Source organism: Lichenostomus cassidix, chromosome 2, assembly GCF_008360975.1.
Source record: "Lichenostomus cassidix isolate B80296 chromosome 2, HeHo_3.0, whole genome shotgun sequence".
NCBI classification, from domain to species: domain Eukaryota; kingdom Metazoa; phylum Chordata; class Aves; order Passeriformes; family Meliphagidae; genus Lichenostomus; species Lichenostomus cassidix.
Genome location: NC_139482.1, coordinates 140163560 through 140184831, shown reverse-complemented (window position 1 = coordinate 140184831; position 21272 = coordinate 140163560). Strand labels below are relative to the sequence as shown.

General features: G+C 40.6%; 1 protein-coding gene across 9 annotated transcripts in view; it reads left to right on the top strand.

Annotated features, from left to right (window-relative positions):
* Nucleotides 1–21272, top strand: part of ZHX1 (zinc fingers and homeoboxes 1) — a 29457-nt gene that overhangs the window by 1084 nt on the left and 7101 nt on the right. For 3 of the 9 annotated variants that reach the window (XM_085053510.1, XM_085053508.1, XM_085053506.1), the window contains exons 2-3: nucleotides 42–147; nucleotides 17632–20047. In XM_085053510.1, coding sequence (XP_084909636.1) covers nucleotides 17874–20047 — 2174 coding nt within the window. In that variant the 5' untranslated portion in view covers nucleotides 42–147; nucleotides 17632–17873. Of the gene's footprint in view, nucleotides 1–41; nucleotides 148–17631; nucleotides 21039–21272 lie in introns of those variants that run through there. The other 6 variants (XM_085053502.1, XM_085053504.1, XM_085053503.1 and 3 more) reach the window with 3 other exon arrangements.

Sequence of the window (21272 nt, the reverse complement as noted above, 5' to 3'; positions counted from 1 at the left end):
GTTTGGGGTACATTCTGATGCTCAGCTCTCCCCTATACCAGGATGTGCAGCACTGGAAACCAACACCAACTTCAGTAAACCACGTAATGGAGGCAGTTCTGGATCTCTGAAAGGGCTCAGAGTATCTGCAATAGTGAATGTTATCTGGTAGGTACTTGCACTTTATTTCTGAGCTGCTTGGTAGGTTAAATAGTTAATGGGAAGATGGAGAAGTTTTCTGTGCACAAATTGTCATGTAAAATAGCAAGGGCTGAGATGTCTCGGTCTGCAAGCTGGCATAGGTGTCACTTATTTTTAAAATAAGCCATATACAGAGGGTATATTGAGCATTTAAAGTGCATATGAACATTGTGTAAATAAAAAGTGGATTTTGTTATGAAACTTGGTAAATGAAAACAAGTATTCCCTCAAATGTAGGAATGAGAGAGGAATTTTAAAAGCTGTGCTCTTGGTTTTCACCAGCGGTCTGGTTTTTTTGTTTTTATTCAGAAGGATTTTACGCCAAAAAAAGCTTGTGAGTACTTAAAGAAACCTTCTTTGAAACAACCTGTGTGATGCAGACTAGAGGACTGCCCCAAATTAAGACCTCTTGGAGCAAAAATGCATCATTTAGAAACCCTTTTGTTATTTTCTTTAAACATTGCCAGCAACGCAGTCTATTTCACTCGTGTTGTTTAATGAATTCCCCTGAGCGGATTAGAAGTAGATGCCATTTTGTATAACTGAAATGATTTGCTTTTAATTTTAGGCTAGTGGTTCTTGTATCTTTGCTAGACTTAAAAGCCCTCTGCTATCACATTTGGATAACATGTGTGTATGTTTACTATGATTGTCCCCAAACTTGACTTTGTAAAACATAATACTTTGAGGTAAAGCTTTCCTTTGTGAGGCTTACTTTTCTACTTTCCTAATGTTTCTTACGGCTCTCTTCTGGATTATTTTCTCTCTTGCAGCACCTCTCTTGACGACCTGTTAGTGCTTTAGCTGGATCCAGTGTCCTGATACCTAGCCTTAATTGCTGTTATTTGTAACTGCTGTTTATTACAGACACAGACAATATTTATCACGAAGTTTGTCACTATACTTACTGTTGGAGACTTAGAGCTGTGTATTGAACAGCTCTCCCTTTTGTAGATTCTCCATACAGAAGAATTTCTATCAAGTAATGGACTTTGTAATATTTCTAGGATTCCTTTTGTTCCTTGTGTACCCAGAAGGCTGTTTCTTGTGTCTTTTGCTTCACTGGGCAGTCTGTAGCATTTCAGTTAGGCTTATTGCTATCACTGAGATTCCCCCCCATTTGTTTATCGGTGGTCTGAGGGAAAGGTTTAAATTTTGGGTTAATTTTTTCATTTCTTTCTGATCGGTGACCCATTGGTTTGTAGGTAACTTTAGAAGAGCCTTATCTGAAAAACAGTCATTCATCTTTGAAGTCAGATTCTTTCCTTAAGTCTGAGTTCAGGATTTTTTGCAGCTTTACGAAGCTGGAACTTTTAAAGAACCGAGTACACATAAATTGTGGGGTTTTTCTGTTTGTGCGTAATAAATACAACCAAGGCACAATTGCAGCTAAACTATGGCTAATCTTTATTTTGGTGATCAGTTTCTCTTTACCTGTCAAGTTGAGGTCCAGTAAAGATTTCACGGTATCAAATTCAGTATTTTTATGTATTCTGATTTTTGTAAATCCTGAGCCTGCTGTAAAATTTTCAGAATGATCAGTGTCTGTTAAAATCCTGTGTGATAACAGTTTTGGGGTCAGGGCGTGAGGGAATGTTCTGAACATTTTTAGCTGAGTGCATGGACATGCTGTTCTCTTCGGTGTATTAACGGTCAATATTCCCTCTCCTTGTGCTTTAGATGCGGGGTCATTGATCCATGAATGTCCAAGATGGTTTGCCTCTGAGTTGTCAGGGACTTGTAAACAAGTGATGCAATTTTCAGTATAGTCCCATTTTCCCTTTTGTTTGCTTCCTATTTCCTAAATAGGCAGCAATAGTGATTTTAGCATTCTGCTTGTGTAGCTCCCCACTACCTGTCAGTAGCATCGCCTTTGTTGGATATACACCTATAAGAACACAAGAATAAGAACACAATTTTCTGTTGTTGTTATTTAAGTTTCTAATATTGTCAAATTAGGTATTAAAAGGATGTGATTACTTATGTTTTCAGCATTATTCTGTTAATTCAAATTTACTGTCTTTTATTCCAATTAATCTTTTTTTTCTATCTCTTTTTAAATTTTTTTTACATTTTCATGGCTAGTTCAGGACTTTCCCAAACAGTCAAACCATTTTGCTGCATACATAGTTCTTTCTTTTTCTGTGGAGGTGGAAGCCACCAAAACGATACATTTCCCTGTCCTGTACCAACCCGATGGCATTTCATAATTCTGTGCTGTGCATCACTTTCAGTGATGGTTCATTTCCAGTTCTGTGGTCTTTCTGTCAAGGAACTGGATGGAACTTTAGGAGGTCTACTCAAGTATTTTTCATATCCTTCAGAGTTCAGTGAACTGTAATGTATTTCTTAGAACAGTGCCTCTGCCATCAGTGGAGTCTTTCTAACCAGCTTCAGAGATCAGCCCAAATTGAGCAAAAAACTGCTATTGTCACTTGTTGGAAGATGTGTACCACTCTTTTATCCTTAAGAGCTTTGAGATCATAGTAAATGTTACCGTTCAGTATAATTTACTGTAAAAGTATCATCTAAAGGGGCAGAAACTTGAATGTAGCACACATTTATTATGCCATTAAAATTATAAGACACATTGTCACACTAAAGCACAGAATATAACAAAACTGCTGATGACTAAAGGAGGAGCAGATGTCGCATGATAGGAGAACCTTTAGGAAAAATTGTAGAGAACTTTCAGTGTGCTACTTTTTGCACTCCTTAATTCACATTAAAAGTAGCAAAGAACTTAATGTTGCAGGCATTCTTTAGCATAACCTCTGCTTGTGCCTGACACGTATAAAGGAACTTGAATATATTCTACTTCAAACGAACAGGTTCCATATCATGTTTGGAGCCATTTAAGAAAGTGGCTTTGGTATTTTAGGTTCACTCCATGCAACTTGGCCTTCTGTGGTGGCGTTTTGCAATATGCTGCTCACCTTCCTTATCTCATAGTCTCACTTGGATTTGGAGGAACTTCACATGCTTCGAGGGGACCCACAATTTGAAGTCATTGCGCTAGCAAGACTTGAAGGCTGACAGTTTTGTTTAAAGAGTGGGCAGACAGAACTGTGTGATGCGGAGTGTGTAATGCCAGCCCTCGCTGCTTGGCAAAGCCAGCGTCGCTCTGCGAGCGCCAAATTCACCCCAGCAGACAGAAGGACAGAAATGAGCTTTTGAACTTTCTAATGGTTATGGTAAAAACTCCACATGTTCAGCACTCTGAATCTTCAAAGCATCTTCGAACCACATTTATTAGATGGAAAATAGCTGTTAGCTCACAATAAATTCTGTGAATTGGGCAATCATAGAGATTTTAGGACTTGAATCATTGGTTATAGGTTAGGACTGTGATTATTTTAACGTTGTCTTAGCTTAGAAAGGTGCTAAGAACTTCATAGTTGCAAATGCATGTTTGTGTAGTCCAAGGCAATCTTGGTAGAAGTCTCTAAGCTTGCCTTTCCTAAAGCTATGAAATAGATTAGCATACACAAAATATGGTACTAATGGGATTACTTTCCTACCTGTTATTAATGGAAAGACTTGGTTTGTATGTCAAAATGCTGTTGATTTTAAAACTCTCCTGCTGGCTCCGTCCATGGGTGTAAGGCTCTGTCTTGGTAATAAGGTCACTTGAGATCTAGGAATGTTGTATGTTCGAAAAAGAGTAAAGGGGAAGCAGTGGGGAAGGAATCAGGAGAGAACAGTTATTACTACTTGACTGTAGAAGACTGGTAGTAAAACTTTAGTTACAGCTGTGTGCTTCCTCAAAAAGTCCAGATTTCTACTTAATCTTTAGAATACATTTAAAGTAGAAAGATATGTCTTTTTATATATGGATCGGATGCCTTCAGCAAGTCAGTGGGAGCTGAGGGTGCTCTACAAATCCACGTTGTATCAGGAGGAGTTGGGCACTTGGCAGCAGCTGCCAAGTGAGTTAGATGGAGCAGTCATGAAAGCTCAGGGGTTTCCGTTTCTCAGTAGGATTTTCCACAGGGTGAAATGCATCTGTAGATTGAGTGGAATTTTTGGAGTGTTCAGCACCGCACAATGTTCAGCCTTGTTTGCTGTGTTAAATACTTAAATGGCTGTCTGTCCTCCAAACTTCTCAGGGGGCATCTGGTCTGACAAAAGGTTCACCACACCTAGAGTGTCATGTGAGCTTGGGTTTTTTGTTCATGAATCAGTTTGAGGAATTGATGCCCTTACAAGATCCCCGCTGGCATTGTAGGTGTCTGCTTAAACATGATGCAAATACACACAACTTCACTACTTGTATCTTATGAGTGTTCTTCAGATTTGACTTCTTAATATGTTTTACTTAAATTTGTTGGAGGAATTCATTGGTGAATAGAGAACTAGGTTTTTTTTATTGCATTGAAAGAAATTTGGCATGGAAGAGACTATCTTTAGTGACAGTTTTTTGTGAGATGACTACAACTTTGGGTGTTTTGTCAGTCCAACCCCCCCCTTCATTTTAACTCTGATTCTTGACAAGTGGCTTTTTTTTTTTTTTCCAACGCTTTTCTTCCTGGGTTCCTCCAGGGGAAATAAAAGGCCTTGCTAGTATCAGCTGTTTGTTTCATTTGGGGAAAAGGAGGGAAGAGATGGGAGAAAAAAGTAATATTGAAGAAAAGTAAGTTTACTCTTTCTGCACATAGTAAAGAAATAATCACAAGCACATATCCTTAGAAAGATGTATTGATTAGTCATTGTACATAATGTCCAGAGAGGGAGAAGTTTTACATCACTGCATACACTGAAATTACAGATCAGATTCCTTTGTTTTGAAAGCTTTCCAGTACATTAATATTTGCATGGATGATGACAGTGTGAGCACCATACTCTCACCATACTCTCACCACACTCACACACACTGACAAAGAGTGGGGAATACTTTGAATGCAGTTTAAGCCAGATGCATTTGGACACAAGGTAGTTCTAAGTGCAGAATTTGCAGCTATATTCTGTTCTATATGAGTGAATATCCTATTTCCAGATGTAATGCTCAATTACAGATAGTAATTACTGTCTGTGAATTACTGAACAGGAGCCCTCTTCTTCACCAGGCAACGTCTAAGCCCTCTTGCTGCAGAGAGCTGGCAAGAGAGACAGGCTGAGGGTGAGAGCTCACTGGAGGGTTGGGACTGAAGATTGCTTTGCACCAGAGCAGCTTCTTCAGCACTACTTTGTGTGGAAAGATTCATTCATTTCCACCTAAAGCAATGAAATAAAAAGCTCAGTCAGCCATTTCATCTTGAGATACCCTGCCCTCCGAAACAAATATTAAAAAGAAAATGCAGGTTTTGGCCCATGCATATCCTGCTGATTTCCACTGATTAAGCAGATGCTTGTAACTGGGGTCTAGACAGGCTGTGTTTTGCAAAATATATTTTTAAAATTTCTGTAGAAAGAGTTACAAGATTTATGTAATCCCTTTGACATTATATTTAACCCAATAACAGCTTGAAAAGGAAAGAGTCTGTTCAGTTTACCTTTGCCCTAGATTCAGTTTTAATACCTAATGTTTAAATGGAGGGGGGAATTGATCTTTATTCTTAATGATTCGTGCTGCCTCAAAGCACAGTGGTTTCTAGTTGTGTGCTGCCTTTCCCACTGGGGGATGCAAACAAAAGAACAATAATTTCAGACTCCTCCTTCAGTTTCCAAGAGAACCTTAGCTGCTCAGGGATAGCTTTGAATTTTAAAAGCATTTTTCTTCCAAATTATGTATTGATTGCACACAAAATAGCAGTGCTCTAATATGCAATTTAAAACAAATGCATGATGGTGCTCATTTGCTTTTAATGCTGCTTTTTCCAGCAGAAAAACAAAAAGGAGATTCTGTTCCCATAAACAAGTATTGCAAAATCCTTACAAACATTTATTAGTCTAGACACAAAATATTCTCACCCAGCCTCAGCTTGAGCATGACAAAAAAAGAAAAAAAGGAAAAGAAAAAAAGCAAGCTAATATTGTATTTGGCTGTCAAAAAGGGAAAAGAAGTAAAAAAGAAAAAGCTTGCCCCAGGCCAGTGAACCAGTAACATTTTGCTGGGGCTGCCTACAACAACAGATGCATCTTACTCCGTTGGGTTTCCAGGCCTGCCTATTCTCTGTGCTAAACTTGGACACTCTTACAAACATTCTCTCCGAGTACCACACCCCAACTGTATCCTGGGCTCTTCTGATTTGGTTGATTTAATAATGATACCAGTTCATCATACCTCTCCTGACCAGTCTTTGTATTCCCCTATCTCCCCCAGATATCATTTAACTAATGCATTAATTCACAAACAGTCCTAATGTATGGGACTCAGAACAATAGAAATAGGTGATTTGATCACAGCTTGAATCTGAATGTAGGGAACCCTGATATAAATGATCTCTCCTAATCTTGATTTGAATTTACACTTTTGATAATTTTCATAAATGGCAAGTGATTCTCATTGTTTGATATTGTAGTAATTCGTTAGAGGGTTTTTTTCTGTAAAGGGATATATCAGGGAGTGTTTACTTTATCAGTCTGTTATTTCAACATACAGAGTACTAATTTTGACTTCTGTTATTTTCGCAGAAAACTGTGAATTATGCATATCTTGGTTTTCAGTTAATGATTAGTTCATGTTATTCCAAATTTATGTCAAACTACATTTGACTGGAAATTAAAATTTAATTTAAAATGCACCTTGATGGCATAACATGTCTGTATTATTAAACTGCTGTAAATATGTAGCATATCTAAGAATACATTTATTCAAACATGACTTTTTTTTTAAACCTACTGATTTGTGAGACAAAATATGATACTTTTTTGTGCTCCCTAGATTAAATTTATTGTTTCTATGATGATGTATCTGTGTCTGTTAAGGTTTCAGCCCTGGCAGAGCTTATCTTTGAGCCTGAATTAGAGATCTTATGCAGAAAAAAACCTGTCCTGCTTCTTAAAGTTTGAGGCAGGAACTTCTGTCATTCAGGAAGTCATTTTTACCTTCACTCAGTGCAGATGTCTACAAAGTGAATTTCTGTGTACAAGGTTAGTTGTTAACTGCCAATAATTTGGTATTTTCACTGAGAATTTTCAATTTAGTTAAAACAGTAGTGATATGAACTAAAACTACCTATTGTAATACTGATTTTTTAAAAGTCTTTAATTTCGTTAATGAAAACATAGCTGTTGACCAAACAGAACTTCAGGCAGTAATTGGTGCTCTTAGTGAGTACGTCTGGTTTAATGTTGGTGAATAAGATAGGGGTTTCTCAAATGAGGCAATGTGTTCAGTGTGTTCTTGAAAAAGTAATGTAAATTAACAAAATCTTTTGATTAAAACTTTTTTTGATTATCCTAGTCTAAAAAACAGGTGGTTTAAACATAATACTGATTTTTCTCTTCTTTCCCCGCCCAACTCTGATGCTGTTTTGTGCTGTGTAATGTTTTTTAGGCTTTTCTGTTACCTCTTACATGTGTTTTTATTAACACATACAGTATTTCTTTAAAAAAACTTACTGCTCATTCTCATTTAAGCCAGTGAGAGTATGATTTTGACCCTAGGATATTTATGCAGTTTTATGCTACCTTTATTTTTAAAAACAGAACTAATCAATTTTTTTTGGATGGTGTTTAATGCAAAAAATAAAAAAGCAGCTCCACAGCTATTAATTTTAAGGACAGTGTTTTAGTTAACTCCGTATTTTCCACTTAAATCCTGTTGTGCTAATTTTCCACCATTATCCTTGCACTTGAGAGGCATAAAGTGAAAGTGGGCAGTCTGTTTTCAGTGATCTGCTCTGTTACTTCCCTGCCAGGACTGAACATGGGAGGTTTGTGTTTCTCCTGCAGGAGTGACTCACATGACAGGCAGCTCCAACAGAGCAGGGCAAAAGGTGCAGCTTCCAGCTTTGCTCAGCCAGTGGCTCCCAAACTGGGGGTTGTCCTCTCCAGGCTCTGAGCAGTGACCAGAGGGGTCACGAGTCTGGCACAGAGTAAGTCACAGAGGTCAGGTTCATAGTCAAAGTTTAGGGCATCACCCTGGGAAACAGTGGAACAGGGAACCAGCCTGGTGAAAGACTTGTTGATTCTTTGCTGCTGCATTGAAGGCCTTTGTTCAGGTGAACTGGGAGCAACGTGGGACTGCTGGGTGCCAGGTCCAGCAGTGCCTGGGAAGTGGAGCCTGTGAAACATGGTAACTGCAAACCTCCTGCTCCCCTGTGCTGTGGGCTGAGATGCTTGTTCTGATCTGCTGACTCTTCAGGACTCTTCATTCCCCCGTGGTAACCTGAGTACACAGTCATCTCTCTGACTTCTGCAGTGACTGTGCTTCAGATTCAGCTTTCCAGTCCACACATTGTACTTGAAAGGCTCTGTAGTTCCCTGTCTTTTACCTTTTTTGTCACTGGGCTGATAGGCAATAAACAATGTTTATCCACATTGTGGATGAATGATGGGGGCATGGGGTGAGGGGCAAGGGAATTGGTCTTGTCACACACAGAATAAGATTATCTCCCACAGAAATCAGCAGGAGTATCTAAGGAATACAGTACAGTACGCAGCAGGGGTGTGGAGTCACGTCACTGTTGCAAATAAAAACGCTTTGCTTTTCACAAAGGTTAACTTGGTACACAGTGGTATTTTACTAGATAGTTGAGACCTGCAGAGAGTGTTTATGCAGGGAGCTTGGACTATCCTCTTTTTTCTTTGCTATAAGCTCAAACAACTCAAAATCCTGAGGAGAAACATTAGAGTAGAAGGGGCTTTTGAAAATTGTTTAGTTCAGCCTCCTGCTCAAAGCAAAGTTGTCTGTGATGGTAGATAGGGCTGTTCAGGCTCTTAGCAAGTTTTGAAAACTTGCAAGGATGGAAATTGCTTCAAAGTTCCAAGCAGATTTTTACAAACTCTCCAGACAACTGGTTACAGCTCCTTACCAGTGCTGAAGTGCTGTTGCTCCACCATCACTATGCCCCTGAAGTGATCTGCAGCAGACATAGACAATGTTGGTGTTGCAGGGAAAGGCAAACCTGAGTTAGCTTGATGGTCTCACCCTGGTCCTGGCAGTAATTTAGCGCTCCCCTGGGAATACTTGCACTTGAACCAGGTACTCTGAATACAGAGAAGGGAACTTTCATGATGTATTTGATTTGTGAATCTGCTGCTCTGTGACCAGTGTTGGCTGGATTAGGTTAGAGGATAACATCACAGAGATTCTATAAGATCAGCTGTGCTTGCAAGTATGAACACAAAATTCTTTTGCAGTTTTCCCCTACGGAGGAGTCTGTCAGTAAGGACTTGGTCAGTTCTTTGGTTTTTTGTTCTTAACTTATATTACTCAGTTTACAATTGTAAAGCTGTTATATGACACTGGAAACACTCTGGGGCACCTTGAAAAGAACCTTATAAAATATCAGCCCTGAAGTCACATTTTTTGCTTCCAAAGTGGAGATGCAAATCATGTGCCACAGAACATAAAGGACTTTTTATGCACTCTGCACTCATTGACCTTCTCACAAAGTGGAAGCAGATCTGCAAGGCTGGAGGAGGCTTTAAGGAGGGTATGGGGTGGGAAGCAGGTGGATCCAAGGCACACAGGAAAGGTTCTGTGCAAGCACATTTGAGCAAAAGCTCATAGTGGAGCAAGTGGTAGAGCAGGCTCTAAAGAGTAGTTGAAGCCTTGAAAATGTGCCTTATAGTCTTCACCTGGACATAGGATTGCCAAGGTCCATGCAATAGAATTTATCTTTTTTGCTTTTCAAGTGACGCTCCAAGTTGTTGCTTTCTCCTTGTTCATAAAACACTGGGTCTATTTTTTTTTTCAAGTATTTTGGGATCCTTAACAAGTTACTTATGAGTCTGTGTTCTGGTGTATGCAAGTCTGTGTGCATATGTGGAGCACCTAGTAGTGTGTATTAATGTCACCTGGTCAGTACACTGTAAGTCCTTGTTTTCAGTTTTTTACGATGGTTGAAATGAGATTTTCTCACACATTGTTTCTGTCTTGAGGCTGCTTTTGTTCTCTGTTCATTGAGTTTTGGGGGAACATTCAGCTGCTTCAAGAGTAAAATTAACAGAGTGAGGAGGGAAGTAAGGGGAGGAAGAGAGGCAATCTCCATGTAAAATTCCATATTATCTTTCTTTTTCTGAGCAGCTCTGTGCCTCAGGGATTTGACACAGGAACTTGAAATTTGGCAAGGATCTGGCCTTGAGGTCTGAGAAATGCATTCCACTGTTAAAAAAAAAACAAACCAGAATTATAAGTCATCATGTATCACTATCTTTTTGTATCCAAGGTAGAATTGCAGGATGTTTTATTACCTCCTCTTGATCATGCTTTTAAGCCTGTCATGCAGACTGCTTTAAACCACCTATATTAAACGGATTCTCCTTCTCTGTGTAAGCTCTTGTATTGTCATGTATCAGGGTAGTCCTTAACCTGCAGCTGCTCCCCGGGCTTCTGCAAATGCCACTAACCTAGCAGAAGGTATAAAAGCATTGGGAGCTGGTAAGGCCTTAGACCCAGTCATACTTTTTACTGGTAGAGTGCTGCTAATACTCTTAATTGCTGTTGCGAAGTAGCATTTTGAATGGTGACAGTCAAATATTAATGAAAGCAGAAAGCAGCTGATGTGAAATCTGGTTTCCAATGTGACGAGGGCATGTATGGTTTGATGGAAACAGTGGAGGAGGGGGAGAGGAGAGCGAGACAATCTGTGCTGGGCTGTGTCACCTCAAAATTGTGGGGGTTCCTGCACAGCACCAGGGATGACTCGGGAATGAGTCGGGCTGTCTAGCGAGGAGACCATCTGTAGGACTGCAGCTTGGGTCTCTAGAGAAGCTGAAAGGTGTCTGGGAACATGAACTCCAGGAAGTCCAAGGAAGGTCTTGTGCTTGCAGCACTGGACTAGGGCCTGGGAAAATCAATGTCTCTAAAAATTTTTTCATCTGGGAGAAGGAAAAAAAAAGAATCAAGTTGAAAGGGACATTTTGTGAAGTCATATGTGTGCCAGATTGTTTCATTTTAAAGAAGGAAATCGCATAAGAATAAAACCTTTTGTTTTGGTATTTTAAGGAGAAACTTTTTTGATAAACAATTTTTAAAATTAATAATTTCTTACTGTTCTACTTTTTTAAAGACAATATGAACATTTGGAGGGTTGAATTAAATGTTTATTCAATGCAGAACACACTAAAATTTCTCTTCATGTCAGTTTATTTCTTCATCCTTTCTTTTTTCTATGTAATAGCACGGCAATCAAAACAAAACAGCTGTAACTATGCAGAAAAAAAAATTCCTCGACTCTGCTGCCATTTTATTGGGTATGATAAGCATTTACACAAGTCTGATACTCACTTTCAAAAACAGTCATGCAGAGATGTGTGACATTAAAAGTACTGAGTGCTCACAGTTTGAACTGGACACCAGATTCAATGAAATAAAGGTCTGCCTGTGCAAGGTGCAGCTGCCACGGTGTCTGTATCACGTAGAAAATACCCACCTCTGTGACTGAGGAGCAGAGACATGTGCCATTCATGTTAAAGGTACCTCTTTGTCAGTGCACCCCTGGTTGGTAAGTACTTGAGATGTTTGGTCACTAGCTTTATATGATCAGATACAAAATGTGGTTATGGCTTTCTGTATCAAAAGCAGTGGCACAAGTTACTGTGCTCTCCATAGAGGTACCTGGGGTATATTGTGTAATAGGGAAAGATAATGTAGGTCACTTAGCGGTCGCTCCTGGCATGAAATTCGGACGTTTACTTTGATAAGACTGCTTGTTACCCATTAAAACCAGCACTGAGAGGAAGTAGCTTGGAAAGTCTGGTCACATGTCTTGTAGCAGGCTCCCTTCGGCCTCTGCTGGGCTTTGTGTCAGCTTTCCAGTGCTCCATCACGGGTCTGGCTTTGGCACAGCCTGCAGCTCTGGGAAGTACAGTAGCTTTTGGTCCTTGCCTCCCTCATTACCAGTCCTAATGCAAAGACCCTAAGTGGGCCTTATCTTTGTAATACGTGACAAGTTCTGCTGAAATCAGTTTGACAAGTTTGACTCTCATGTTGGATTAGTACCAGACCTTATTTTAAAAGAGGAATCAAATGTGAATATTGCAGGATTTACACAGAGATACAGCTTTTTTTTGGAGTTAGAAGCAGTAATGCCCTCTGAACTCTGAAGATAATGAGCAACTGAAGAAAATGGCACTCTACAACAAAGTCCTTCATCCTTCTTGCTGAGAGGCAGCATAGATCAGAGTATATTAGCCTATGCTGAGCTCTCTCCAGAATAGTTTCTGACATGGATGCATCTACTCTGAATAAATGGTAACAGAAGGAAGCTAAACAAAGAATCAACAACTGCATATTATCATGGGTTATAAGATGGCAGGATTTTCTGTGTTGAGAGAGGTCGTAGGCAATTCGTAATCTAGGTGGATTTAAAAGTTAGAAGCAGGTTCTATTGCTTCATCTTCTCCTGAGCCACTCTGGGCATATTCTTAAAACAACATTACACGGGGTTGGATTTTTTGTTGGCACGTTTTTCCTGCACGCTGAATGGAAGTGTCATATAGCAAGCAGGGAGCAATGCCTTTCCAAAGTGTACACCCTGAACAATACAAAGTGTATACCCTGAACACACAGGGAACGTTTTCTGTAAAATCATTTATTTTCTTTTCTTGCTGCATCAGCTACTCCTGTTTGGGGAAGGGAAGGAGGAAGTGAGTAAAATAATTTTTCTGGAAGCAGGTTCTTTTATGTGTGTCTTCTGTGGTCAGCTCTTTTATGTGTGCCTTCTCAAACTGTAATCAAATCGGCAGTTTCTGTCTCCATTTAGAAAATATTTATATAAGTCTTCATTGAAATCTGCTATAAAGACAACTTTAAATGTTGAATTCCACTCTGGAATGAATCTATCTTAATGTAATTATTAAATAAGTGGAATTGCTAACTGTTTATGGTCTGTTTCTGAAGAACAGTGTCCTGAGAAATTGTCTGCTGAAAGAGAAAATATCTGATCCTGGACTTTCAGAAAAGTATGCCTGTACTTGCTGGTTTATGTTCCTAGAAAAACATCTGTTTTGTGGGCTGATTTGCTAGGAATGTCAATTCTATGAAAATCTGAGGTGAAATTACAGAAGGGGATTGCAGTGTAAATAATTGAAAGTTTTTCTTCAGATTCTTTTATTTAAAAAATGCTGCTTTTGACATAAAATAAACACCTGGATTATTTTATTGCAAACCAAATTGCACGATATAATGTCAATATTCACAGCAAGGGATAAAAAGATAAAATATTTAGCAATATTCTATCACATATTTGACCTTAAGGTATGTAAGGGACAAGCAAAAGCAATCTCTGAACCATTAGTGATGACCTTCAGGAATTCATGGTTATGGGGGAGGTCTCAGTGGGCTTGACACAGGCAAGCACAAGACCGGGCACAAGACTGCACAGTCTTAACCAAGGGAGATACTTGAGCAGATGAGCAGAACACATAGTGAATCACAGGTCAATTAAAGGGATCCTCATTCCCAGCTCAATACAGGAAGAATTTACTGAAAAACAGTCTATAAAAACCTAAAGAATTGTAACAAGGTTCTCAAAAAGGTGGATTTGTCAAAACTACATTGTCAAGCCAATCTGATTTCATTTTTTGTTGGAGTCATTGGTCTACTGGAACAGACCTTACTGAAGTCGAGCCACATGGCAAGGTCCCACACACTTCTGTAGCAGAACAGGAGAGGTATTCTAGAGGAGCTGAAGATTCCGAGGGTGATGCATAATTGGTTTGATAAACTGCACAACTGTGAGTTTTCATAATACCCTGCTAAATTGAGAGAACATGTCAGGCAGGGTGCTACAGGTGGAATAATCACATTAGCACCAAGGAGGAGGGAATGGAGGTTTCTGTAAAATCTGTAGAGAAAAAGAGGCTGGGAAGGGTTGCAGGCATCTCACTTTGTTGAGATTTTAGTGGATGCAGTCATAGCTCTTCATAGCTGTGAATTATACAGGGTTTTGACATCACAACATCCTTTAAAAAAAACCCCATCTTACATAGTGTAGCCAGAAGAGCACAGATGCAACTTTCTTTTTCTGAGACCTGTTTGCATCAAAGAAACATGTTCCTCTCCTGGTAAACAGAGGAGGGACAAGATAATCTGCCTATGCACCGTAAGCAAAACTCAACCACAGCAGAGATGCAATACAGAGATTTAGCTAAAAGGCTGCAGGTGATGCAATTGATCATAGACCTGTTGGCTTACAGGCACTGTGAAGACTGTTGGGTACACGAGGAGACTGAAGAAAAGTATTTATTGATTTGTTCAGGTTTCCCATTTTATTCCTTATCTCCAGCCTTGCCTTGAGCATGCTTCAGTGCTGCATGTCAGATCAAATGTTGCTTTCACTTGCACTCTAGGCCATCCCAGAATGGGACCCTTGGCAAGCCCCTAAGCTCACTCAGAGTGCCCTGTGTGCAGTTCCTGTGTGCTGTGCTAGGGGTGAGGCACTGCAGAGTACCACAACCACTTCTCAAAATGCAACTTCAATCAGCAAAATTAGCTGTTAAATTGCTTTTGAAAATAGGCATTTCTGGCATTTCTGAAATTTTACTCAAGATCGCAGAAACATTAGGTAATACCACCCAGCTCTTCCCCCAGAGCATTGCTCAACGTTGTCTTGGCAGTTGTCTTCCCTTTTGTCGAGAGCCCTCCAGCCCCACAGAGAAGCAGCACAGTTAATAATGCTCTACCTCTTGTCCCTCAGGACACTGAGACAAATGGATCCATTTAGCTTTGCTTCATGGTTCTCTCACTGCAAAGAGAAATGAGGTGGCCTGCAATACGTACTTTGTACATACATTAAAATAAATATCTTTTGCGCTTCTGCACTCAGTTCTACAGACTGCCACTATTAACTTGTGGAAGAAGGATATCTTTCTACTCCAGTACCATTAAATAATTGTCATCCTGGAATGATGATTATCCAAGATTTATTGAGCATTTTCAATGTCCTTAATGCCATGTAACCATATCCTTGGCATAAAAAGCATATCACATGAGGCTGTGCACTTTGGATGTAGTCACAGATGCAGTGCAGAGAGTGACTGTTAAAAACATTTAAGGAGGATATTTATGAAGCCGTAAGGTGACACACAGTTTCAAAACCAGAGCTTATGGAGCAGCACTGGGCGGCAGCTCTGGATGAACACTTTTGTCTTTTGCCTAAAGAAAAAAATGGGAAGCTAAGGATTATTTATCTTCCTTCCTACTCACAGCCTCTGCCCTATGTTGAAGGCTGGGGGGGGTGGGGTTTCTCCATTTCTATTACTAGGAAACCACGACGACCAGGTACTCAAGGACCATTAACTCTTTTTGTAAACGACAAAGGCTGTGGCTGGTGCGGCTGGGCGTGGTGCGGGGAGGAGGGCTGTGGCCGCTGGCACTTCACTTGCTCGCTGGGCACCGCAGGGGGAAGAGGGAAGCTTCTGCCTTCCTTTCGCTGTGACCGCGGAAAGTCCAGCTCTGCACTGCCTTCTCTTCCTTGCTGGGTGAGCTTTGGTTTGGGTAAATGCACGCGATTCCGATCCTTTTCCCCGCCGGAGCGCGCCTCCCCGGCTGCGTTTTGGAGCAACTGCATAGCAGCCCGGCTGTCGCTGCCCCTGCCCCCCGCCTGTTGGGACGCACCGCGGCTTCTGCCACAGCTGCGGAGTTGCTGCCACCTTTGCTGGCCAGCCCGGGAGAGCCATCGCTGCCGCTGCAGCTCGCTGCTCCGAGCTCTGCTGCGCGGCTTGGCGCCCAGCCCGGCCGCCATTACCAACCGTGTGGGACACCCCTGACCCTGCGCCACAGCGCCCCCTGCCGGCTGTGACCGTAACTGCACCGAAGGGAAGGTGCTTGGCAGCCCAGAGCGAGCTGCCACCGGGTTTCTGCTTTTGTTTGTTGGTGCTACTGTTGTTGTTGCTTGTTTGCTTCGTTACAGATACTAGTAAAGAACTGTTATTCTTTTCCCATATCTTTGCCTGAAAGCCCTTGATTCCAAAGTTATAGTAATTCGGAGGGAAGGGGGGGTCACATTCTCTATTCTAAGGGAGGTTTCCACCTTCCTTAGCAGACACCTGTCTTTCAAACCGTGACACGCTACCATAATCAAAATAGAAAAAATCATCACGTCATATAGCGAAAAACAGTATTTCTTTTCCCATTTCTTGTATCTGCCTTTCTTCATTTAACTGTGCTTTTTCCTTTAAGACTTTGTCACACAGAGATGGCTTTTGGTTTTTAACCAGTTACATGTTGTTCCCTTTCTAAACCTTCTGAAACAGCTATGTGGGGATGCATTCCTCTTGAACTTGAAGATGCCCACTCTTAGGGTAGTTGACCATGTTCCACTGTCTAAAAATTCACATACCTATGGGTTTTCTGGTATGAGAAATCAGTGTCTGATTTTCTGTCAAGAAAACTGTTACAGAGTTTATAACCCTCTGCAGAAGTCTGTGCATCATTTCCAGCAGATTGTTGTGGTCCCTGTGGGTCCCTGTGGGATAAAATTCAATCTGTGCTATTCTAGAATATATTTGTTCTCCAAATTTCTATAGGCTTCAGCATTATTTGGTGGTGCTTTAGTTTTACTTAGAAATGGACAAAGAATTCTAAACAGAGAATACATAACTTTGTTTGACTTCTGCTTGAGATATCAGTCTTTAATGCTTTTTCTCTCTCCGTGACAGTTTACACAGTCATGTCTCCGTTAATGCATAGAGGCATGAAAACAGATTTTAGTTAATTGTCATGTGCTAGCAATCAACTTCTATTGGTTTGGGATTGGTCTTCAATTGGAGAATGACATTTGGGAAGCTAGGAAGAAAGGACAGTTGTCTTTTGTCTGTCAAAGTGCCTTAAAAAGACATTGTTATTCCTGTTTTCAGACATGGAAGAAAGGCCTTGCACGTGATTTTGCTTGCATGTATAATGCAATAGAAAAACACTCTAAACCTGCCTTTTCTGGGACACTTCACAGCCTCTAGCATGAAAGACATGACAGAGCCAGTAGTGGAGATGTCATTCTGGGCTCAAGTTAGTGATAGAATGAACTCACAGAACAGTTGAGAGAAGTTGTCCTAGCTTAGGCAAAGCAGTCCAAGAGCAAGACTAACCTCAGCACTGTGCCAAGAAAAAGGCTTCTGAAGAAAGGGAAACAGTCAGGAAGTTACCTGTTTTACACCATTCTGTTGTTTATGTCTGTCACTACATTGACGTGAACTGAAACAAGTTTCAGTCTGTAAGTGGATTGGGTTTTGCCTTTCTTAGCTTCAGTTATCTCCTCTTGGAATGGGTCTGCTGGTTTCAGGGGATGAACAGTGGCACACTAAATCCCAAATGACTGAGTTACCTTAAAGCATAATATGTAGCAAAATAGATGTTATTCTTTAAAGTGAACTAATTCCACTGTTTCTTCTTTGCTACAGGTGGTGGATGTGGACTTTAAAGCAGTGTGTCTCAACATCTCATCCTCAACTATCTGTTTTTAATCTGATTGCACTACGAAAGAAAAGCTGCTAATGGGATAAATGTTGAGGCTTTACAAGAACTGACTTGAAGTACCGAAAGCCATTATTAATATTATTATTATTATTACTATTACTAATCAAGAAGAGCTTGAAGCTAAGTCTGTATCTGACCAGTCATTATCATTTTCACAGTAACAGTCATGGCAAGTAAACGAAAATCAACAACACCTTGCATGGTCTTAGCCAATGAGCAGGATCCAGATCTAGAAATGGTATCAGACTTGGAGGAAGGACCGCCTGTGCTCACGCCAGCAGATAACCCTACAGCAGAAAGTGTAACAAGTGATGAGGATGTTCATGAGCATGTGGATTCAGACAATCAGAAAACTACAAATAAAGTAGAAGGTGGTTATGAGTGTAAATACTGTACTTTTCAGACTCCAGATCTCAATATGTTTACTTTCCATGTGGATTCAGAACACCCTAATGTAGTATTAAATTCATCCTACGTTTGTTTAGAATGTAATTTCCTTACCAAAAGATATGATGCCCTCTCAGAGCATAATTTGAAGCACCACCCTGGAGAGGAAAATTTTAAATTGACCATGGTGAAACGTAATAACCAGACAATCTTTGAACAAACAGTAAATGATCTCACTTTTGATGGGAGTTTTGTTAGAGAAGAAAATGCTGGACAGGCCGACTCTTCTGAGGTCCCCTCATCAGGGATCTCAATTAGCAAAACTCCTATCATGAAAATGATGAAAAACAAAACTGAGACTAAACGTATTGCTGTTTTCCACAATGTAGTTGATGACATTCCTGGTGAAGAAAAGGGAACTGAAAATGTGCCAAACTCTGAAGAAGTAGTAGAAACCCCCCCGGCGGCAGTTTCTGAATCAAAACCAAGCCATTCAGCTGTTTGCAGTGCAGCAGATGTGGCTGGTGCAGTAGTGACCCCAGCACCAGTGCTTCAGCCTGGGGTGGCACAGGTTATAACAGCTGTTACAGCTCCACAGAACTCAAACCTGATTCCAAAAGTACTAATACCTGTAAATAGCATTCCAGCCTATAACACTGCTTTGGATAACAATCCTCTTTTGCTTAACACCTACAACAAATTCCCATATCCAACCATGTCGGAAATCACTGTTCTTTCCACTCAAGCTAAGTACACAGAAGAGCAGATTAAAATATGGTTTTCTGCCCAGCGTCTGAAACACGGTGTGAGTTGGACACCAGAGGAGGTGGAGGAGGCAAGGAGGAAACAATTTAATGGCACAGTGCATACTGTGCCACAGACCATTACCGTTATTCCAGCACACATTTCTGCCAGTAGCAATGGTTTACCTTCAATTTTACAGACATGCCAAATAGTTGGTCAGCCAGGACTTGTTCTCACTCAAGTTGCAGGTACAAATACATTACCAGTAACAGCCCCAATAGCTTTGACTGTAGCGGGAGTCCCAAACCAAACACAGTTACAGAAGAGTCAGATTCACAGTTCTCAGCCTATTGCAGAAACCAAACAAGTAGCTGCCATTCCAGCCCCTCAGCCTATCAAAAATGAATCCACGCTGATGAACCCTGACTCTTTTGGGATCCGAGCAAAAAAAACTAAGGAACAGCTGGCAGAGTTGAAAGTCAGCTACCTTAAAAATCAGTTTCCTCAAGACTCAGAAATAGTTAGACTTATGAAAATAACAGGCCTTACTAAAGGAGAGATCAAAAAGTGGTTCAGTGACACACGCTACAATCAGAGAAACTCAAAGAATAATCATGGGATTCATCTCAACAGTGATTCATGTGCCACCATTGTTATTGATTCAAGTGATGAAATGAATGAGTCTCCAACAGGAGTCACTCCACAGAGCAAGTCATCTTGGAGTACTTTTCCTGATTTTACCCCACAGAAATTCAAAGACAAGACTGCTGAACAGCTGCAAGTCCTCCAAGCAAGTTTTCTTAATAACCCTGTCCTTACTGAGGAAGAGATGAATAGGTTAAGAGCCCAAACAAAACTGACCAGGAGAGAGATTGATGCCTGGTTTGCAGAAAAAAGGAAATCAAGCATCTTGAAGGAAGAAGGAGCTGACACGAATGAAACCAATGCTGGCAGCTCAAAAGAGGAGTCTGGAGAAACATCTGTGGGAGATGGAGCAGCAGGAGCAAAATCAGGGTGTTCCACTTCAAGCAAAATGGGCAAAAAGTCACCAGAGCAGTTGCACATGCTCAAAAGTTCCTTTGTCCGTACTCAGTGGCCATCTCCACAAGAATATAACAAGCTGGCAGAAGAAACTGGGCTTCCAAGATCAGAAATTGTGAGCTGGTTTGGAGATACTCGCTATGCGTGGAAAAATGGTGGATTGAAATGGTATTACTACTACCAGAGCGCCAATGCAAACAGTCTGAATGGCCAAGGCTTTGCAAGGAAGAGAGGGAGAGGAAGACCAAAAGGGAGGGGGAGAGGGAGGCCTCGGGGGAGGCCTCGGGGAAGCAAGAGGTTAAATTGCTGGGACAGAGGTGTGTCTGTCATAAAATTTAAAACTGGAACAGCAATCCTGAAGGACTATTACATGAAGCACAAATTTCTTAATGAGCAAGACCTTGATGAATTGGTAGCCAAATCTCACATGGGATATGAGCAGGTCAGAGAATGGTTTGCAGAAAGGCAAAGAAGATTAGAACTTGGAATAGAGCTGTTTGATGAGAATGAGGAGGAAGATGAAATGCTGGATGATCAGGAGGATGAGGAAGAAACAGATGATAGTGATACTTGGGAACCTCCCAGACATGTTAAACGTAAACTTTCAAAAACAGACTGATGTGCAATTTGGAATTTGGGGCCCAAAAGCCTATGAATTAAGTTTAATGTTGTAGTGAAGAGCCAAATGATTTTTCATGGCCTTCTGTTTAGCAAGCAGCTGTTAAGCATCTTTCTTCCACCTAAGAGTGTAAGGGCAAGATGCTGCCTGTGCAGGCAAGAACTGTTTGCTTCGTTGCTCCAAGAGATGAACATCCTCAGGCCTGGCCTAGGACAGGGGGTTGCAAATCAGAACAAGTTCAGCTCCTCCTTTTCCACATTACCAATGGGAAGGTTCATGTTCATCATACACGTGACTGCTTCTCAATATTTAATTGCCTTATGTTGTTTAAATCCAAAAAAACACAGACACTTTTTTTTTTTGTTGCTGTAGGAGAACATTGCCTGCTCATGAAGGAGGAAAACACAAAAACCTTAGATGTCATTTTGCAAACATCACTTCATCTGAAAGGTTTCAAGGCCTGGGTTTATTTCTTAAGGAAAGCATTGAAAACAAAAGAGAAGGGGAAAAGTGTGACAAAAGGAATCAATGAACCTAGGGGTGAGGATTGATTGGTTTAAGAAAATATGGTGGTATCTGCGCCTTTTGCGTATCTTCAGAGTGTTTTGGGTTTACAGAACTTTGGCTAAAATGTTCCTTGTTGATAATACTGAGCTAACTGAATGAGTCTGATGCTAGAAGATGCTTTTTGTTACAGTTAATCAGTATATCTTACATCAATATAATTTAAATGCCTGACAGACTTGATGCAGTTAGTAGTAACACTCACTTCTG